The sequence below is a fragment of the Nannospalax galili genome, unplaced genomic scaffold (genome assembly GCF_000622305.1).
Source record: "Nannospalax galili isolate Female #2095 unplaced genomic scaffold, S.galili_v1.0 scaffold620, whole genome shotgun sequence".
NCBI lineage: Eukaryota > Metazoa > Chordata > Mammalia > Rodentia > Spalacidae > Nannospalax > Nannospalax galili.
In genome coordinates, this window is record NW_008346824.1 from 1,036,605 (window position 1) to 1,053,204 (window position 16,600).

The window sequence follows — 16,600 nt, forward strand, 5'->3', positions numbered from 1 at the left end:
TAGATGTGGAAATGAAGTGCAAGGAATTTTTGTTATTGCCCTAGTGATCAGGAGAAGGAAGGATGTGGCTTTGAGTTCCAAGATGGGTGGGACAGGGTGAGAAACTGACCCTAAATGGAATGTGAGGCTAGCAGAACCAATCAGACTGGACTAGGGGAGAGAGGGCTAACCAGTTCCTTCTGGAGATGACAGGTGTCAGGAGAACTCAGAAGTAGGGGCCTGTGAGGTTCCATTTGTAACATCTCCCACTGTGCACTCCAATGACTGTGCATGGTCCTCACATCATCAGCATGCCTTATAATGCACCAGGCTCCTGTGTTGGGGAAAGAGGGGATAAAGGAGGTTAAGGCTTTGCATTCAGAACTGAGGAGTGTCTGTGCCAGTGTTGAAGAACCTGTCCTCTGAGTGGTGGGGGCCTGAGTAGAACGTGGCTCATAGAGTCACCATGAAAGCCTGCTTATTCTGGGCTCGGTGCAGAAAAAGACAGAAGTGAGGAGCTGAGTCATAGTGAGAAGCCAGTTTCCCGTGGGGGATACTGTAAGCCTTGTTCTGCTCTGCTGCCTGGGTAGAGAGAAGCCGTCTTCTGGCGGTTGAGGGCAGCTCTGGTATGGACTGAAGCCTGACAGCTCTGCCCCACGCTGCGCTCATACTCCCCACTCCAGCAGTCTCTCAAGTGAGTCCCGGAAGAGGGCAGCTGTCCCTTACCTCTAGAGCCCTCTTCATCCTGCTTCATGGGCTGAGCCCAGGATCCCTAAAGCACCAGATCCAATGGAGCAGAAACACCCTGGTGAGGACCTGGCCCTGTCACCTACACTCCATTGCTTCCCAGAGTCTGAGCCAGGCACAGTGACTCAGCACTCAGCCAGCTTTGGCCAACTTGGGAGAAGGGGAGGATGCAGGGAATGAGGACTGGTGGCACATCAAGGATGATGGGCTCCTGGTGGGTTCTGAAGGATGCTTTGGGTCAGGGGAGAGGGTTAGGAAGATCTCAGGGTGGCAACCAAGCTATGCCATCAATGTGGGGAGTCTTTGAACAAGAACCATCTGTGAAGCATCCAGGCAAAGGGAATCTGAGCTCTGTGAAGAGGCCTGGCTGGAGACCGAAGCAGGGAGTGATGGGGAGGCCCTGAAGGTGGGGTACCTAGGAGAGAGGTGGGGAAAAGTTTCTCACCTGCCTTACCACCAGGCTCAGATCCCAAAATGACGTAGGTTTCATATTCTAGTTTGTATCATGAACAGAGTAACATCAGTAGATGTTTGTGGATAAACTATACAGTCCAACCCCTAATTCCTATGTTGAAGTCTTCACTCAGTAGCTCAGAGTGTGACTGTATTTGGAGTCAGGGTCTTTAGATAACTCAGTTTAGGTAATAAGGCTCTTTGGGTGAGTCTCATGACTGGTGTCTTCAGGAGAAGGGGAGGTTAGGACCCAGACATGCAGAGGGGAAAGACCACATGAAGATACAGGGACATACCAGTCACCTACAAGCCACAGAGAGTAGCCTTAGGAGAACCCAGCATCTCTGCCTCACTCTTTCAGCCCCCAGAACCTGAAGAAAAGGCATGTCTGTTGCATAGGCCACTAGTTCTATGCTACTCTTTGATGGCAGCCAGAACCAACTAACACAGTGGCCAATGCTGGGTACTTCTGTTTAAGAGTGTGTGAACCACAGGTAATTGACTTGGTCTCTGCAACATCTTGCCCTGTTCTGCAGCCAGGGCAGAAAGTGGACCCTTGGTTTCTGCCCATGGAAAGCATGCATCTCTTCCCAAACCCTTCCCATGTCCAGTGACACAGTTCTTCAGATTCTTACATGGTCTTCCTCTTCTCTGATGAGTGGTCATTCACTGACCCCTGCCCATTGTCTTACAGCGATGTTCTGAGTATTTGCCATTACCTGGCACGATGATGGCCTTTGCAAAATGAGAAGATAATGACCATAGTGAAGATGGCATGGTACATGCTGTATTTGCTTTCTTGGAGAGACCCAAAGAGAAGCTGCAGGGATACATGGGCCTTGTGTGCAGAAGACTCCATTTGCTGAGTGTGCACCTGTATGTTATATATTTGGCTTCCTTCAGTGTAGTTCTCATATTCCACATTAATGAGGGAAAAATTTGTTTTTTTCCATAGCTTCATTTACTAGAATAATACCTACAGATGTTAGGCTCTAAAACAAAACTGGAAAGAAGGAAGAAAAGGAGGACGGAGAGGAGGAACAGGAGGAGGAGGAGGAGGAAGAGGAGGAAAGGAGGTAGAAGGAAAAGCAGAGATATAATAAACCCACAAGGGTACAGAGCTCTGACCCCTGCCTTTTGAAAGGGATTTTGATGCCACCATACTTATTTCTTCTCCCCAGAGTCTAGACAAGGTTCTCATACCCTATTGACCACTCAAGTGTTTTTAGAGGGAGCAGACGCAGGTAGAGGGAGTTCCTGTGACCCACAGAGAAAACAGGCTGAGCCACCACCCCACCAAGTGTTCTTGAGCAAGAAAGCAAGGGCTTGGCACTACACTATAAATATTCCCTGGTTAGAGACTCAAACAAGACCCTGCTCCTACCCCTTCATCCCAGGAAGGGGCAGGAAGATGGCCCTGGTCCTGTGGGTCTTTTCCCTGCTGGGCTCAGCCTACCCAGTGGTGGCCAACATCTTTGGTGAGTTCTGAGGCTGAGGCCATGGGGTTGGGGAGAGAGTTTTCCACACATGGTACTCACCCAGATCCTGTCCCAGGGCTCTTAAGCATGCCAGATCTAATTTTGCTCCACAAATGCCCAGAGGCTGGCTATTTTCTCTTTGCTATTCAGATAAAAGACAGTGGTTCAAAGAGTAATGTGTATTGCCTTAGGTCTCAGAGCTAGGGATTGGTGGAGAACCTAGGACAATCACAGCTCCCCCCCCCCCACATCCATATCTCATATTTACCTGTTCAGCTGTGGACAGACTGCCAAGTTGCAGTTTCTGTGTTAAAAACCATGCACAGCCAGGTGTGGTGGCACACACCTTTAATTCCAGGGCTTGGGAGGCAGAGGCAGAGCTCTGTGAGCTCAAGGCCAGCCAGGTCTACATAGTGAGTTCCAGGTCAGCTGGGGCTACAGGGAGACTTTTTTTTTAAAAAAAGGAATGTGTAGGAAAGCTGAGGATATGGCTCAGTCGGTAAGTGCTTGTCATGCAGTAAGGACCTAGATTTGGATCCCTAAAACCCACATTGAAGCCAGGCCCTCCAGCAGCATATGCTCAAAACCCCAGGGCTGGAGGGGACAGATAGGCAGATCCCTGGAGCTCACTGGCCAGCCAGTCCAGTCAATCACTGAGCTCCAGGTGCTATGAGAGACTTTGTCTTAAAAAATAAGGCAGAGAAGCTATTGAGGAAGACATCCAATGTTGACTCCTGGCCTCCATGCCAATGCATACATGTATATATGCATATACCAGAGAGAAAGAGAGGGAGGGAGGGAGAGAGGCAGGGAGGGAGGGAGGCATGGAGGCAGGAAGGGAGGGAGGGAGGCAAAGGACACAGCTCCTGAAGTGATTGTGATTGAGATTCAACATGCCATGTGGGTTTTTAATGAAGAATGATTCCCACTGTGTGCCAGGAATGTGCTATGCCCATAGGCATGGCCTGGTGATGTCCAAACCAACTACCTTATTGTGCCCCATACCAATCCACAGTGGCTTGGACACATGTGGACTCCAAAGGTGATTCAGGAATCCTTCCTTGCAAGCTGTGTAGCCTTGGGCAGGTGGCTTTCACTGCTACCTGAAGTTTGGTTGACTGTGGGGGAATGAAGGCATTCTCATCACCTCCCAGGGGACTGTAGAGGATTAAATGAGCTAACCTTACACTGGGGAGACATGAATAGCTGCCAAGACACAACGAGACTGGGAAGGCAATGGCTGTGTATCTGTACAAACTCCTGTACTCTGGGGAGTGGGGAGGGGGGCATCTGGGTGGGCGAGACCCAACCTATACCCTTCTGTCATGTGCCTTCTCCCTTTGCCTAGAGTACCAGGTGGATGCCCAGCCACTCCGTCCTTGTGAGCTGCAGAGGGAGAGGGCCTTTCTAAAGCAGGCTGACTATGTGTCACAGTGCTCCGAAGATGGCAGCTTCCAGTAAGGCTGGTTCTAGGGCCCCAAGATGCCTTGGGAACCTCTCATATCTTATCCCTGCCACCCCAAGTTGTAATGCCCCCCGACCCCAGTTCCTCAGAGAGTGTGAGCTATGGCTGCAGCCATGTGGAGAGAGGTTCCTTCTTTGTCCCTCATGTGCAGGTAATCTGATGGAGAGAGCAGGAGGCCAGCCCTCCCTATAGACTGCTGGGAACCTTTCACTTCCTGCCATGGTTTAGTCCTAACTGGTTTACCGCGGTGTGTGTGCCCTTTCAGTAAAGTCCAAATAGTGTGAGGGTGCTCCTTGGTACCTTCTCTGTTCCCTGGTGGAAAAAAGCAAGGGCTTTCTCTCACCTGGCCTTCCTCGCTTTCATAGCTGCCCTAGGCTGCCTGGTCACTGCCCCTCAGGGAGCTCCACATTGAAAGGGGCTCTGACACAGATGGGTCCTGGGACTGTCTCCCTCCAAGTAGAGTGAGGTGGTAGCCTAAACTTCTCTCCCCTATGGGGTCAGAGTCCTCATGATCCATGGGCAGCTGGATCTCTTCTGCTGTTACAATCACACTGAAGGGCCCTCATCTCTGCCTATGGAACACCATCCCTGATGCTGTCCTCTATTCTCTTCACTGGCCTTAACAAGCTTTCTGTATTCTCAAGCTTCTGTCCACCTTCAGTCAGGACCTCTGGGAATTCAGGGTGGTGAGGGAAGACTAAAGGGGCAGGCCTCCCTTCTGCCTGCTTATGTATATTCCTCCTCTATCAATATCTCTTGTTCTAGCCACTGAAGTTTCAAGCCTGCCTTGTCCCCAGAAGGCTCTGCAGACAGTCTTCTCTCTACCCAGGACACTTCTATCTTCTACCCCAGGATAGCCTGCAGCTCTCAGTGTAGCCTTCTGTGCCCTTGGATCCTACTCCACAACCTGGTCTGATCGCAACCCAGGCTTCCCCATGTGGCTTGCTGGTTTCGGGCCCTACTGGGCTGGAGCCAGAATGTGGCTTCAAAAACCCATAATGGTGTCACCTGGTGTGTCTCTCTTCAGGACTGTCCAGTGCCAAAACGATGGCCGCTTCTGCTGGTGTGTGGACGTCAATGGCAGGGAAGTACCTGGCAGCAGGCAGCAGGGGAGACCAATGGTTTGTAAGTGACAAAGGGGCTCCCAGTAAGATAGGAAGGCCCTTGTACTGGGACACCTCACACTCAGGAATCAGTACTGAGCTTGAGTGGGTGACCTCCTCTAGGCAAGCCTCCCTCTGGACTGCTGGCTCCCCCTCTTTGAATAGCAGAGTCCTTGCCCACCACACAAGGTTCCCAAGGATCACAGTGAAAATCGAATTAGACATTCAAGTCATGTGCCCAGTGAGTAGCTATCAAGGGCTTCCCCTGTGCCAGCCCAGTACCAAGCCAAGTATGGCCAGTGGAACTCCAAGTATCCTGAAGTCAGATTCAGAGCTCTCAGCAAAGGTCAGTTCAATGGTGAAAGTGAGCCTAGAAGAAAAACTCTTCTTCAATGGGTGGATTACAGTCCTATCAGTGGCTCTTGTCTTCTGCAACTGGCATGACTGCTTTGGGGAATCAGACTGGCCCTTCACTGACTCTGATGGCATGACCTTGACCAAAGTCACCTGCCCATTCTGAGCTACATAGCTCCCCATCCAAACAATAGAGAATCTGCCTCCCATGTGATGTTTTAAAACATGTGATAAACCTGATGCACAGTAGCTATTTGATAAGAACAATCAAGGCAAGACGACTGGACCCCCTGCACCTAGAGGGAAGCAGATAGTCTACTTGTAGATAAACAGAGACTCGGAGCAGGGAAACAGCTTCCCAGCTTACACTGCTGTCTCCATGAAAACCCACATTGAGACATTCTGTTAACTCCTCTGGAATCTCCTCTGAAGGATCAGGACAGCAGGTGTGACTGCATGGAGGGCTATCCCACTCTGACCCACTCCTCAAGATGCTAATGCCTTCTGAATGTCTGGCTAAGTGCCCCTCAGGGAGGGGGAGAGAGAAGGGTCCTCCAGGTTTCTCCCTCAGCACTCTTTGGACACCTCTCTTTGCCCCCCCAGGTCTGTCTTTCTGCCAGCTGCACAAGCAACAGATCCTGCTGAGTGGCTATATCAACAGCACGGACACCACCTATCTCCCCCAATGCCAAGATTCGGGGGATTATGCACCTGTGCAGTGTGACCTGTGGCAGGTGCAGTGCTGGTGTGTAGACGCAGAAGGAATGGAGGTGTATGGCACCCGCCAGCTAGGGAGGCCAACGCAATGTAAGTGTCCCTGTCATGGACACTAGCATCCCCCCTAGTTGGGCTGCAGTTTGGCTCCCCTCAAACTACATCCTTTTAGGTCTGCCTGACAACAGCAAAGAGCCTGGCCATTGAGGGAAATTGTCATCCAGGCAGTTCAGTGACAGATAGACCCTAGATCCTTACTTGCTGGCTGACAGCTAGAAGTCCAAGCAGGATTTCAATGAATGCTTGCGAGTCTCTGGTGGCATATTTTAGGCACTGGTGGGTTTCCACGTCATATGTACCTACATCAGTATATACATCATTCCTGAAAACATATATATACCTACCCATCCATAAGAACTGAACAGCTTTGCATGAAAATGTTTAGGTCCAAGGAGCTGTGAGATAAGAAACCGTCGTCTCCTCCATGGAGTGGGAGACAAGTCACCCCCCCAGTGCTCTGCAGATGGAGAGTTTATGCCAGTTCAGTGCAAGTTTGTCAACACTACAGACATGATGATTTTTGATCTGATCCACAGCTATAACAGGTAAGTGGAGCTGGCCCCTGACAGGGGCAGTTCAAGGTGCTGTTGGCTTCTCAGGCTCAAGTGCACTTCAGGAGCTTGGGGTATCATGTGTAACATGCAGCCTGGTGGAGAATCAAGATGTCTTGCTCTCATACACTGCTGACAGGCAAGGTCAGGGCTATTGCACTTTTTAACAAAACCATCTGGAAATAAATAGCTATTAAAACTGTAAATGCAAGTCCTCTCTGGCCCAGCCAGCCCACGTGAATGAAAACATCAGAATGTGAAAGCATATGAACCAGGCTGCCCGCTGCACTGCTCTCCATCCTAGCAGAACCTGGGGAGAAAAGTGATGGCTTGTCAAATGGGGTGGATGGCTGAATTAACATGTATATGCCATAAATATTTATGTAGTCACTTAAGAGAAGGCACCAAAGCTGGAACAGTTGACTTAGAGAAGATTCCACATCATGTTATGATTCAAGATATGCAGTGCGAGTACTGTGATTTAATTATTTATAAAGCAAATAAGCAAAATATCCTGTAGATGTTCATATAAGATCTTGGGATTGGATGATTAAGCTAGGTCTAGATTAGACCAGGAGCACAGGGGGTAACGTGAAGGACCACACACTTACTGAGGGACCCTTGGAGAATCAGGGCTGCAGTGGTGTTGTGGACAGAAGAGAGATACAGAACAGTGGAAGACAGCCCGCTAAAATCATAGATATGATCATATGCGTGAGTTTCTAGATGTTATGTCCATGCATGCACTCATAAATGGCATTAATAATTTAAATATAAAATGAGAGGCACATTATGTGTCCTGACCCAAATACCCAGGTAGTAGCTGGCTATTCTAGATCACTTGATGATTGTGAAGGGCCATGCAGACTTTAGATATAATCAGACTGTTCTGAGTAAAAAGAAATCAAGCACCAGTTGGTGAATGCCTCTGTGCTTTCTGTTGGAGAACTCCAGCCTCGAAGTGGCTGACTTCCAGAACAACCAGTTTCCACGAGTGACAGAGGACATTCCCATGCGCTGTGCCAGAGCGGTCACAGACCAGTGTCCTGTGTGCAGGTCGCATAGACAAACCTCACCTGAGCTGCATAATACTTAAAAAACTAGGAACTAAGAACAAAACAAACAAACAAAAAACTAGGAACTGCTCATTAGATCATACCTTATAAGGTTTTATTATAAATAGTATAACAGCAGTGATTTCATATATTCAACCTAAAATAGAAAGCTTAGAATTTATGGTTTTAAAGTCCGAGGGTGGAAAGCCTTGAGCTATCTGTTTTGGACCAAGGCATACTGTTCTGTGTCCTGGCTCCCTTAGGTCTCAGCCACCTTACTCCTGACAGTCGTGTCTGTTTTCAGGATGGTATTTGCCTTCGCCATCTGCGTTCTTCCTCTGCCACTACTTTGCTCAGTGACTTAGTCAGTCACCTTCCCAGAGCCTCAGTGTTCCCAGCTGGGGAATGGAAGCCTATTGGGCCATGGCAGATATCTGATGAGACCTCAACTACGAAACCATTGAGAATATACAGAATTGTAACATATTGTTCCTCTTTAGGGAATTCTCAAGCATCACCCAGTTTCAGAAAAATGTAGGTTAGATTTTCCCCCCTGGCGATTAGCGATTAGCCCGTGAGTACAGACCACTCAGGCAGCCAGGCTTACTGAATGCTCATCCACCTTGTGCAAACTGGGTATCCTTAGGTCAAATTCAACTGAGTGCTCACTATTTCTAAAAAATTGTATATCCTTCCATTTTAATACAGAAATAGGCAATTTTAGTCTGTTATATGGCTGAGGAATCTGGAAGAGTTTAAAGAAGTCATTCTAGGAAACATAGTGGGTTCTAGAGCTGTCTATAAAAATCCTTTACTTCTGCGATCCATTTCTCTTCCCCCACAGCACATAGCACAGAGCCTTCCTTGCATACAGTCTGCAGTTTGAGTTTAGTGACTTTAATGGGTTGGATGCAGCAAAGACTTTTGTGAGCCACATTGAGATTGAGGCTCAGTTCACAGCTACTGCCACAAGAGGGCAGGGTAGTTAAATGGAAAGGTTGAGACTTAAGGAATCATTGTTTACAATAAGCAAACAAAAACATTCACTTCTGAAATGGGATCTTTTTCTTTTTGTAAGCAAGCATATCTCTGAGAAAATTATGGCTTCAGAAGGTCATATGAACGATCAAGTGGTTGATCACTGCAAGCTCAGGGGTAATCAAGAATTTTCTGATATGTCTGCAGACCTGGCCATCCTAGGCAAGTGGAAGGGACTTGTACGAAACAATTCAAATCACCTGGGGTTGGCAGATAAAATACAGGACAGTTACAGCTGCATTTAAGATGAACAAAGGGCTATTTTAGTTTACTGTATATATTTGACATTGCCTCAAATATTTTAAGTCAGGGCAGGAAATGGGGTGAGGGGTTGGATTGGTAGGGTACTGCATGATTACCATAAGCACTTGGAATTTAAAAAGAATGGTCTGAGAGAAGCATAGTGGGTCCTGGGAAGCCACTTTGAGTTTAGAGGGGAGATGATGGTAGTTCAGACTAGAGGAGGTGATGGGGAGGATACTTGGGAGATGGGGCTATATTGGAGGCATATTTACTATGTAGACCTTCAGAATTTAGGAAATAAACATATGGAGAAGAGGAAGAGGAGAATCAGGTGTGTCTAGGTAGATGGCCAATGATGTGTTCGGAAAGGAAAAGCTACAATTTGATTTTGGAATATTGAATTTGAGGGGATTTCCTTGGAGGAGTGGCATAAGGCAATTGACTTGCTTTCAGAGGGCTTTAGGAATCTTGAGATCTGTGGACAGCTCATTTCCCAACTTCCTGTGAATTCTCAATGTGCTGTGCTATGGTTTACACTTGACCTTGACTGTTGTAAGTCCCTTTGCCCCTTGACAAAAGACATAACTTATTATAGCAATTTGGCTGAAAGCCTGAAATCCTCTTTTTTGATGGGCAGTAGTTGTGCTGGTTCTTCTGAGCCCCTCCCACCTTTCCTATGGCCTGGCCCAAGCACCAACTATGGAATCCCATCCTGCCTGGACACTGTAAGGAAAGCTGTGCAGAACTTCATAGAGAACTGGTCCATTATCAAGGCTTTAGAGATTGAGTTAAAAGCTTTTTTTTTTTTTAAGTCAACTCTTACTTCTATTGAGTAAGATTACAGCTCTCTCTTAACTTCCTAATTATACTCTTATAACTTCTGTCGCCACAAAATCTTTCAATTTGTAAGTGCTTAGTAGTTAGTGATATTTTAAATCATATTTACTATATTATTTGATTTTCAAATAACAGATACAAAATACTGAACATTGATCTTGAAAAAATGAAGAGTCCTATGTGCATGTATGTCTTTCATATGTTAATGGTAAATTTTTCTTCTGTAACATGTAACGCATTCATGAGTTAGATTGATACTCCATTCACTTTTATGGTTCTAATTAAATATCTATAATACCATTGATTTACATACATGGCACATTTTATTAATATACTATAATAAAAACCATCATATGAACATATGTAAAGAATTTATACATAGATATTTAGTATTCTTTTTTAAAAATTGTAAAATAAACTTTAAACTGTTGTTTTCTCTAATATAAAACAATATGTTAGGTTTATGAAGTTCGTAGCTTATGGCTAAGGAGCTGTCATTCATGGACTGTACTAGTTGTATACTAGAGAACACCAGTAGATTTACATATCATATCTAACAAGAAAAATATGTAAAGTCAAGCTAACATAATTATGTTTTTCAACATACGGCTACATTCCAATGCTTCTTGAATGTCCTTAAAATAAAAATTTATTTCTTTTTTTTAAAAAAAGATTACTCTGTCTTAACAACGAGCCTCAGTTCAAATGCTTTAGGAACTTCTGCTATCCCAGTTATCCCATGAATAGAGTCATGAGTTCCTTAATATGTAGCAAAGCTTATAATTGGAACATGGAAGAGACTGGGAAAGCCTCATAAACAGTCATCTGATCCTGTCAAGGAGACACCTGAAGTAGCCTGTTGGGGACCAGCCTTCCAGATTCCACTGAGCTTCATCTGTAATTCCTCTAAGTTTAGGGAGGCCCAATCTGCGCATGAGCTCACTGACTCCGTCACTTGCCCCTCCTTTAAGATTTTCATTCTTGAGTACTCTGTTCTGCTCAGTCTGAGACTTTCCTTTTAAATCAACAAACATTCATCAGCCTTTCCCAAGAGATAGAGTACATAGTTTTGTTTCATGGAATATTGTAGTGATTTGATCTTCCTTCTCCCTGTATTCCAAGAACAGGATAAAGGAAGATATTAGAGGAAAACATGGAGAAGCAAAGTGAGTCATGGCAAAGACTAGTCCACACCCGTCCTTATTTAAAGTTATAAAATGTGTAAGGGAATTCATATGTGTCTCTGAGCTTTGGCTATAGCAAGAGAAAGGACAGTTCAAAGTCTAACAATGAGCCAGCTTCTCAGGGAAGCATCCTTGAGGATGGAAGGAACTTTGGTCTTTGGTTCTTATAAAGGGGACAATAGCATAAGCCTTCCAGGGCTATTTCACCTCACAATTCCCTGCTGTCAATGAGATGAGGGCTTTCCCAGGCCAGTGCCCATAAGCAGCTGGCACAGGGCTTCTGCACACTGATGCTGAGTGATGGAGATGCTCGGGACCTGTTGTTCTGCCTTACTTGTTTCTCCTCTGGTATTGTTTCTGTTTGCTCTCTTGTCCACACTGGGATATGTCTTACCTAGAGGGTTGAGGTGCATTAAAACCTTCTGGACATGTCTTCCATTCTCTCCTGGTCAAATGGTCATTTGTGGCTTTAGGTACCACCCAAACTCTCCTCCTCTGGGAACCTTCTCAGGCCAAAGCCCCCTGAGCTACTAATGGAGATGGGGCCAGGGATGTCCTTCTTCACTGGGTTTGTAGTTCGGTTTCAGGACTCTGCCTTTCTTTGACTACTGTGGGGTATGGGATCAGCCCCAGTGACAAATCAGCACTGACAGTAGCATAAGAAACAGCCAAACAGCCACACCAGTGGAAATGGTTGCACTGGAGGAACCCCCAAACTGATAAGTGGTGACATCACTTCAGAAACTGTCCACAAAAATCAGATTGTATTAAATCAGGTTATAGGAACTTGGGGTCTCAGGATGATTTAGAACTTGAACTCACTAGCGGTTGAGGAGAGAGCCCCAAAGACCATGCTCTGTTTATGTAGGCATCCTACCATCTGACCTTCTCTTTGGGGAAGGAACAGTGGAAACAGGCTTAGGATGCCAGGACCTTGGTCCTGCCTGGATGAGCTTGATCTTACCCCATCACCACTGTGCATGCCAGCTTTTCCATTTGTGAACTTGAGGGTTATTTTGGATTGTTATAAGAATTGCATGAGATAGACTGTGGATAACTCTTGGCAGAGTGATTGCTTACTACATAACTACATATTGCTTGTTGATGTTTCTGAGTAATAATTAATAGCAATAATCACTGTGGTAGGCCAGAACAGAAATTCTGCCATGTGGGTTCCAGGCCCTAGATCTTCTCATTGTGTACAAAATTAACAGAAAAGGATTACACGTGGCAGCACAGTTCTGCCTCACAGGAAATGAAGGTGCAATCTTGGGGAGTGCAGGCAGCAATAACGGGCCTTGGGGAAATCTTCCTGAGAGGACAGGAAGCTGAAGCCAGGGAGAGCTCCTCAGTACACAGGAAGGGAAAGACATTGAGAAAGGTCATACCCAAAACACTGTTGGCTCAGATGCTAGTCTATTCATAAGACCAGGAACCCCAAAGGGGGACTTTTGGCTATAAAATGATGAGATAAAATCATGCAAAGATCCATGAGGCCATACTTTGCCTAGAGCAAGAAACTGAGGTGGCCATCTGGGCTGCCTCAGCACCACAGGGAGTAGGGAGATTTAAGCTCTTCGTGCTTCTTGCTGGAGTGGATGTCAGAACCCTCTCAGCCAGCTGGGGGACTGGTCTGTGCATCTGTCTCTAACACAGTGTCTTCAACATCCATTACATGCCAGGGAAAGTGAGGTATTCAGCATGCAGAGATGGTTGCAACAATAGCCATATGCCTCAAAGGACACAGAGCAGGAACTAGTCACTTCCCAACTCGTATTGAGAAACAACACTGGCAGAGTTCAGTTGTTGGGTAAGACCAGGTGTGAATTCTGTTCCTGCCACTAGATCAAGATAGCGGCCCACATTCACTACCTTCTTCATCTCAAAGATGAGATGAAAATGTCACCTTCATCCTGAGAGGAATGTAGTAGATTTAACAAGTGGATGGATAGTAATCATTTTTGCAGCTGTCATTAAAAAAGTAGTGCTCAATAAACAGGATCAACTATTTTACTATCATTACCACCTTTATAATCAAATCATCTCATTTTCCAATGAGTGAACTTTTAAAATTACGTATTTCCTACTAATGGCAACTAGGCAAAATCAGCTTTCATTGTTATGTCGCAGCCCACTTATGATAGCATTCTTTGTGCAATCTACAATAATAGATAAGCAACATGGGAAAAGTCTGGAGTTCTCGAGCACGTTCATAGCTTTTGTTTCACGTATTTATTTCCATTCAAATTGACTAATACTTGTTGCAGCCCATGTTCAGAATTGGGTAGTTGCTGCCCCTGTCTTGCCTTCCAGAACTGGTTTTACGTGGTAGTGATCACACTGTGTGCACATGCTGTTTTATACTGCTTCCTTTGCCATGACGCTCCCCTTTTGCTAGTGTTCATGAATATCTACGTCAGCTGCAGCATTTTCTTCCATGGGGGGGGGTTGCTATAATTCACTTCACTTGCCCATTGTTGAACATGAAAGTTGCTTTCAGTGTTTTGCTGGAGAAGAGTATACAGCAAGAGAACTCTGGGCAGAGTGCTAGCTTCTGTGCTGTTTCCACACATGGGTAGAAATACACACTTCACCTTAGTAGTACAGAGTGTGAAAAGAAGCTCTCATTATTGTATGAAGATGAAAAATTCTCCTCTGCTGACCTCATTGTCCGTGGGAGGAAATCCTCGGTATGCTTTCTGATCCCTTAGCCTCCTCATAAGCAAGGATGTGGACCCAGACAGTGGGCTTCATGTAGTAGCTGCTAGGTTGGGCATGGTTAAGGAAGGCTTTTCTTCAACAGAACAAAAGAGATGGTGGCATCACTTTGATTTTGTGTTTTTAGTAATGGAACTGAAAGCATTTGCTTCTCCTGTAACGGAATCTGGCTTCTTGACAAGCTCTTGAAAGCTGTAAAAAAAAAAAAAAAAAAAAAAAAACCCTGGAGCATTTGCTCATGCAAAATGAGATCACCCACAGCCTAACATATGTTTATAAAATAAGCTTGGCCTTAGGACTCTAGAGTTACACTGTATCAAGGAACTGGCTGATGCAGTGCCTATGACCTACCTGTCTTCTGAGACATACATATGGACATCATAAATTGGTCAAATGCCACAATTGGTAGATGACAGCTAAGCATAGCCTTAGTACAAAAAGTCCAGCCTTGCTCTGGTTGGGTGAAACCGACTTAAGAAAGAGCTACTGCACTAACTGTGGGCTGCATGTAGAAAGCAGTCCTCCCTAGCTGAGGACTCCTCCACATTGATTTTGATGGGAAGAGCTGATAATGACTTGCCAATTATGAAACAGTGACCGTACTTGTTTTCCATCAGGTTTCCAGAGGCATTTGTGACCTTCAGTTCGTTTAGGAGCAGGTTCCCTGAAGTGTCTGGGTACTGTTACTGTGCTGACAGCCAGGGGCGGGAGCTGGCTGAGACAGGTGAGCGGCCCCCCTTCGGGCCATGTGAATGGATCAAGTGAAGTTTTGGGGTTCTAGTGCTTATGGCAGACATGACACTGGCCTTCTACATTGTTGCTGGCCTGCTAGAGGTGCGCAAGAGGACGCAGCCCTAGCCAACGTTCATCTGCGGTAGTCTGGTTGCAGCTGCTGCTCACTCACTTTTCACGCTGAGAAAGGTGTTTACCTTGCAGTATGGCAAGTGGCGCACAGGGTGGGTTTTCGGCTACGTTCTGTAGTAACACTCCTCTGTGCTGCCAGCAACCTTGATGGCGACCCTGACTTGCACATTGTTAAAATATGGTTCAAGGCATGTCCAACCTATGGCCCAGGGGCTGCATCATGCTGCGTATGGCCAAGGGTAGCTATGAGTGCAGCCCAACACAAATTCATAGACTTACTTAAAACATGATGAGTTGTTGGTATTTGGGGCTTATTTGCAGGTTTTTCTCACAGGTTTTTATGTAACTTGGTTGCGTGGTTCTCTAACGTATTGCAGTTGATGATGTCATTTGGCAATGTCAAAAGGTTGGACATGCCTGGACCCTCTGAAAATGCTGTTGGTGAAGACTGTCCTTTTGACATCTGTTAATCCAGCAAGGTTAGGGCTTTCTTTTGGAATGAGCGTGTCCCTGAAATGCTGTCTGCTTTTGCCCAGGCTTGGAGTTGCTACTGGATGAAATTTACGACACCATTTTTGCTGGCCTGGACCAGGCTTCCACCTTCACTGACAGCACCATGTACCGGATATTGCAGAGACGCTTCCTAGCAGTTCAATTGGTCATCTCTGGCAGATTCCGATGTAAGTGGGTAAAAGACATGCAAGGGTATCACTTGGGTCTTAGGGTCACTCCAGTCTGTATGGTTGTTCAGTCAAGGGAAGTGCAGGGGGTTAGCTCTGGGCAGCAAGCTTCCATTCAGGCTGTGAAAGAACATATAAGCCTTATTCACGTATGTCTCCTTTGCTGCATGGTTTCTTCCAGGTCCTACAAAGTGTGAAGTGGAGCAGTTTGCTGCCACAAGCTTTGGTCACCCCTACATTCCGAGTTGCCACAGAAATGGGGACTACCAGGCAGTTCAGTGCCAGAAGGAAGTGTGCTGGTGTGTGGATGCCCAGGGAGCAGAGATCCCTGGCACTCGGCGGCAAGGCCAGCCTCCATCTTGTGGTGCGTTTCCTCTAGGGCCATCCTTTCCCATCTCCTCAGAGCCTGTTACTGCCACTGCTTCTCCACACCAGTCTCTTGAGCCTACTAATCAACTGCTGATCGAGTGTGACCCAGGTGCCCTTCAAGTTGTGCCTGACTAAGGAGTAGTTTGTTGCCATTACCTTTGGGCACGTTTCTTGTCTCATGCCAGACATAGTCACATCCTCAGAGAGCTCGAGGAGAACTGAGGGACTCATAGGAAACAGACCAGAAAAGAGAGCTAAGTCTTCATGTGCTGTGGGAGGATTGGACACAGGGAGCTGAAGGCCACAGACGGAGTTCGTTCATTCTATTTCAAAGCACATGGGAGGCCTTCATGGAAGAGGTGACAGTTGCTTAGCGTCTGTGGTGGTGAGACATGGTTAGAACATGAAGTAGGGGCACTCTGCACTTTGTGACTAGAGGCAGAGACAGGAAGGAGCAAGACAAGACACTGATCAGAAGCACTTCTGATAACCAAGACTTGGGGCTTCATGCTGGAGGGAAGTAAGCCTGGTGTCAGGTTCACTCTGGCGATGTCTCTTGGGCTGTGTGCACAAGACACGTCTCCCAGCAATGTTAGATGAGGAAGTGGAAGAAGCCTTGGAACCAAGGCAAGACAACCAATCAGAAAGTCATCTCAGTATCCTCAGGAGAGAGGGTGGGGACCTCATGAGTTCCAAGGGCTGTTGTCA

The 16,600-nt window shown here is 46.4% G+C and overlaps 1 protein-coding gene across 1 annotated transcript in view; it reads left to right on the forward strand.

Moving 5' to 3' along the window:
- The first annotated feature begins 2,590 nt into the window (after positions 1–2,590).
- Tg (thyroglobulin) overlaps positions 2,591–16,600 on the forward strand; it is an 83,735-nt gene continuing 69,725 nt past the window's right edge. Inside the window, exons 1-8 of the mRNA XM_008843188.1 lie at positions 2,591–2,657; positions 4,006–4,114; positions 5,150–5,247; positions 6,183–6,386; positions 6,739–6,898; positions 14,597–14,703; positions 15,380–15,523; positions 15,705–15,887. Coding sequence (XP_008841410.1) covers positions 2,591–2,657; positions 4,006–4,114; positions 5,150–5,247; positions 6,183–6,386; positions 6,739–6,898; positions 14,597–14,703; positions 15,380–15,523; positions 15,705–15,887 — 1,072 coding nt within the window. The remainder of the gene's footprint in view (positions 2,658–4,005; positions 4,115–5,149; positions 5,248–6,182; positions 6,387–6,738; positions 6,899–14,596; positions 14,704–15,379; positions 15,524–15,704; positions 15,888–16,600) is intronic.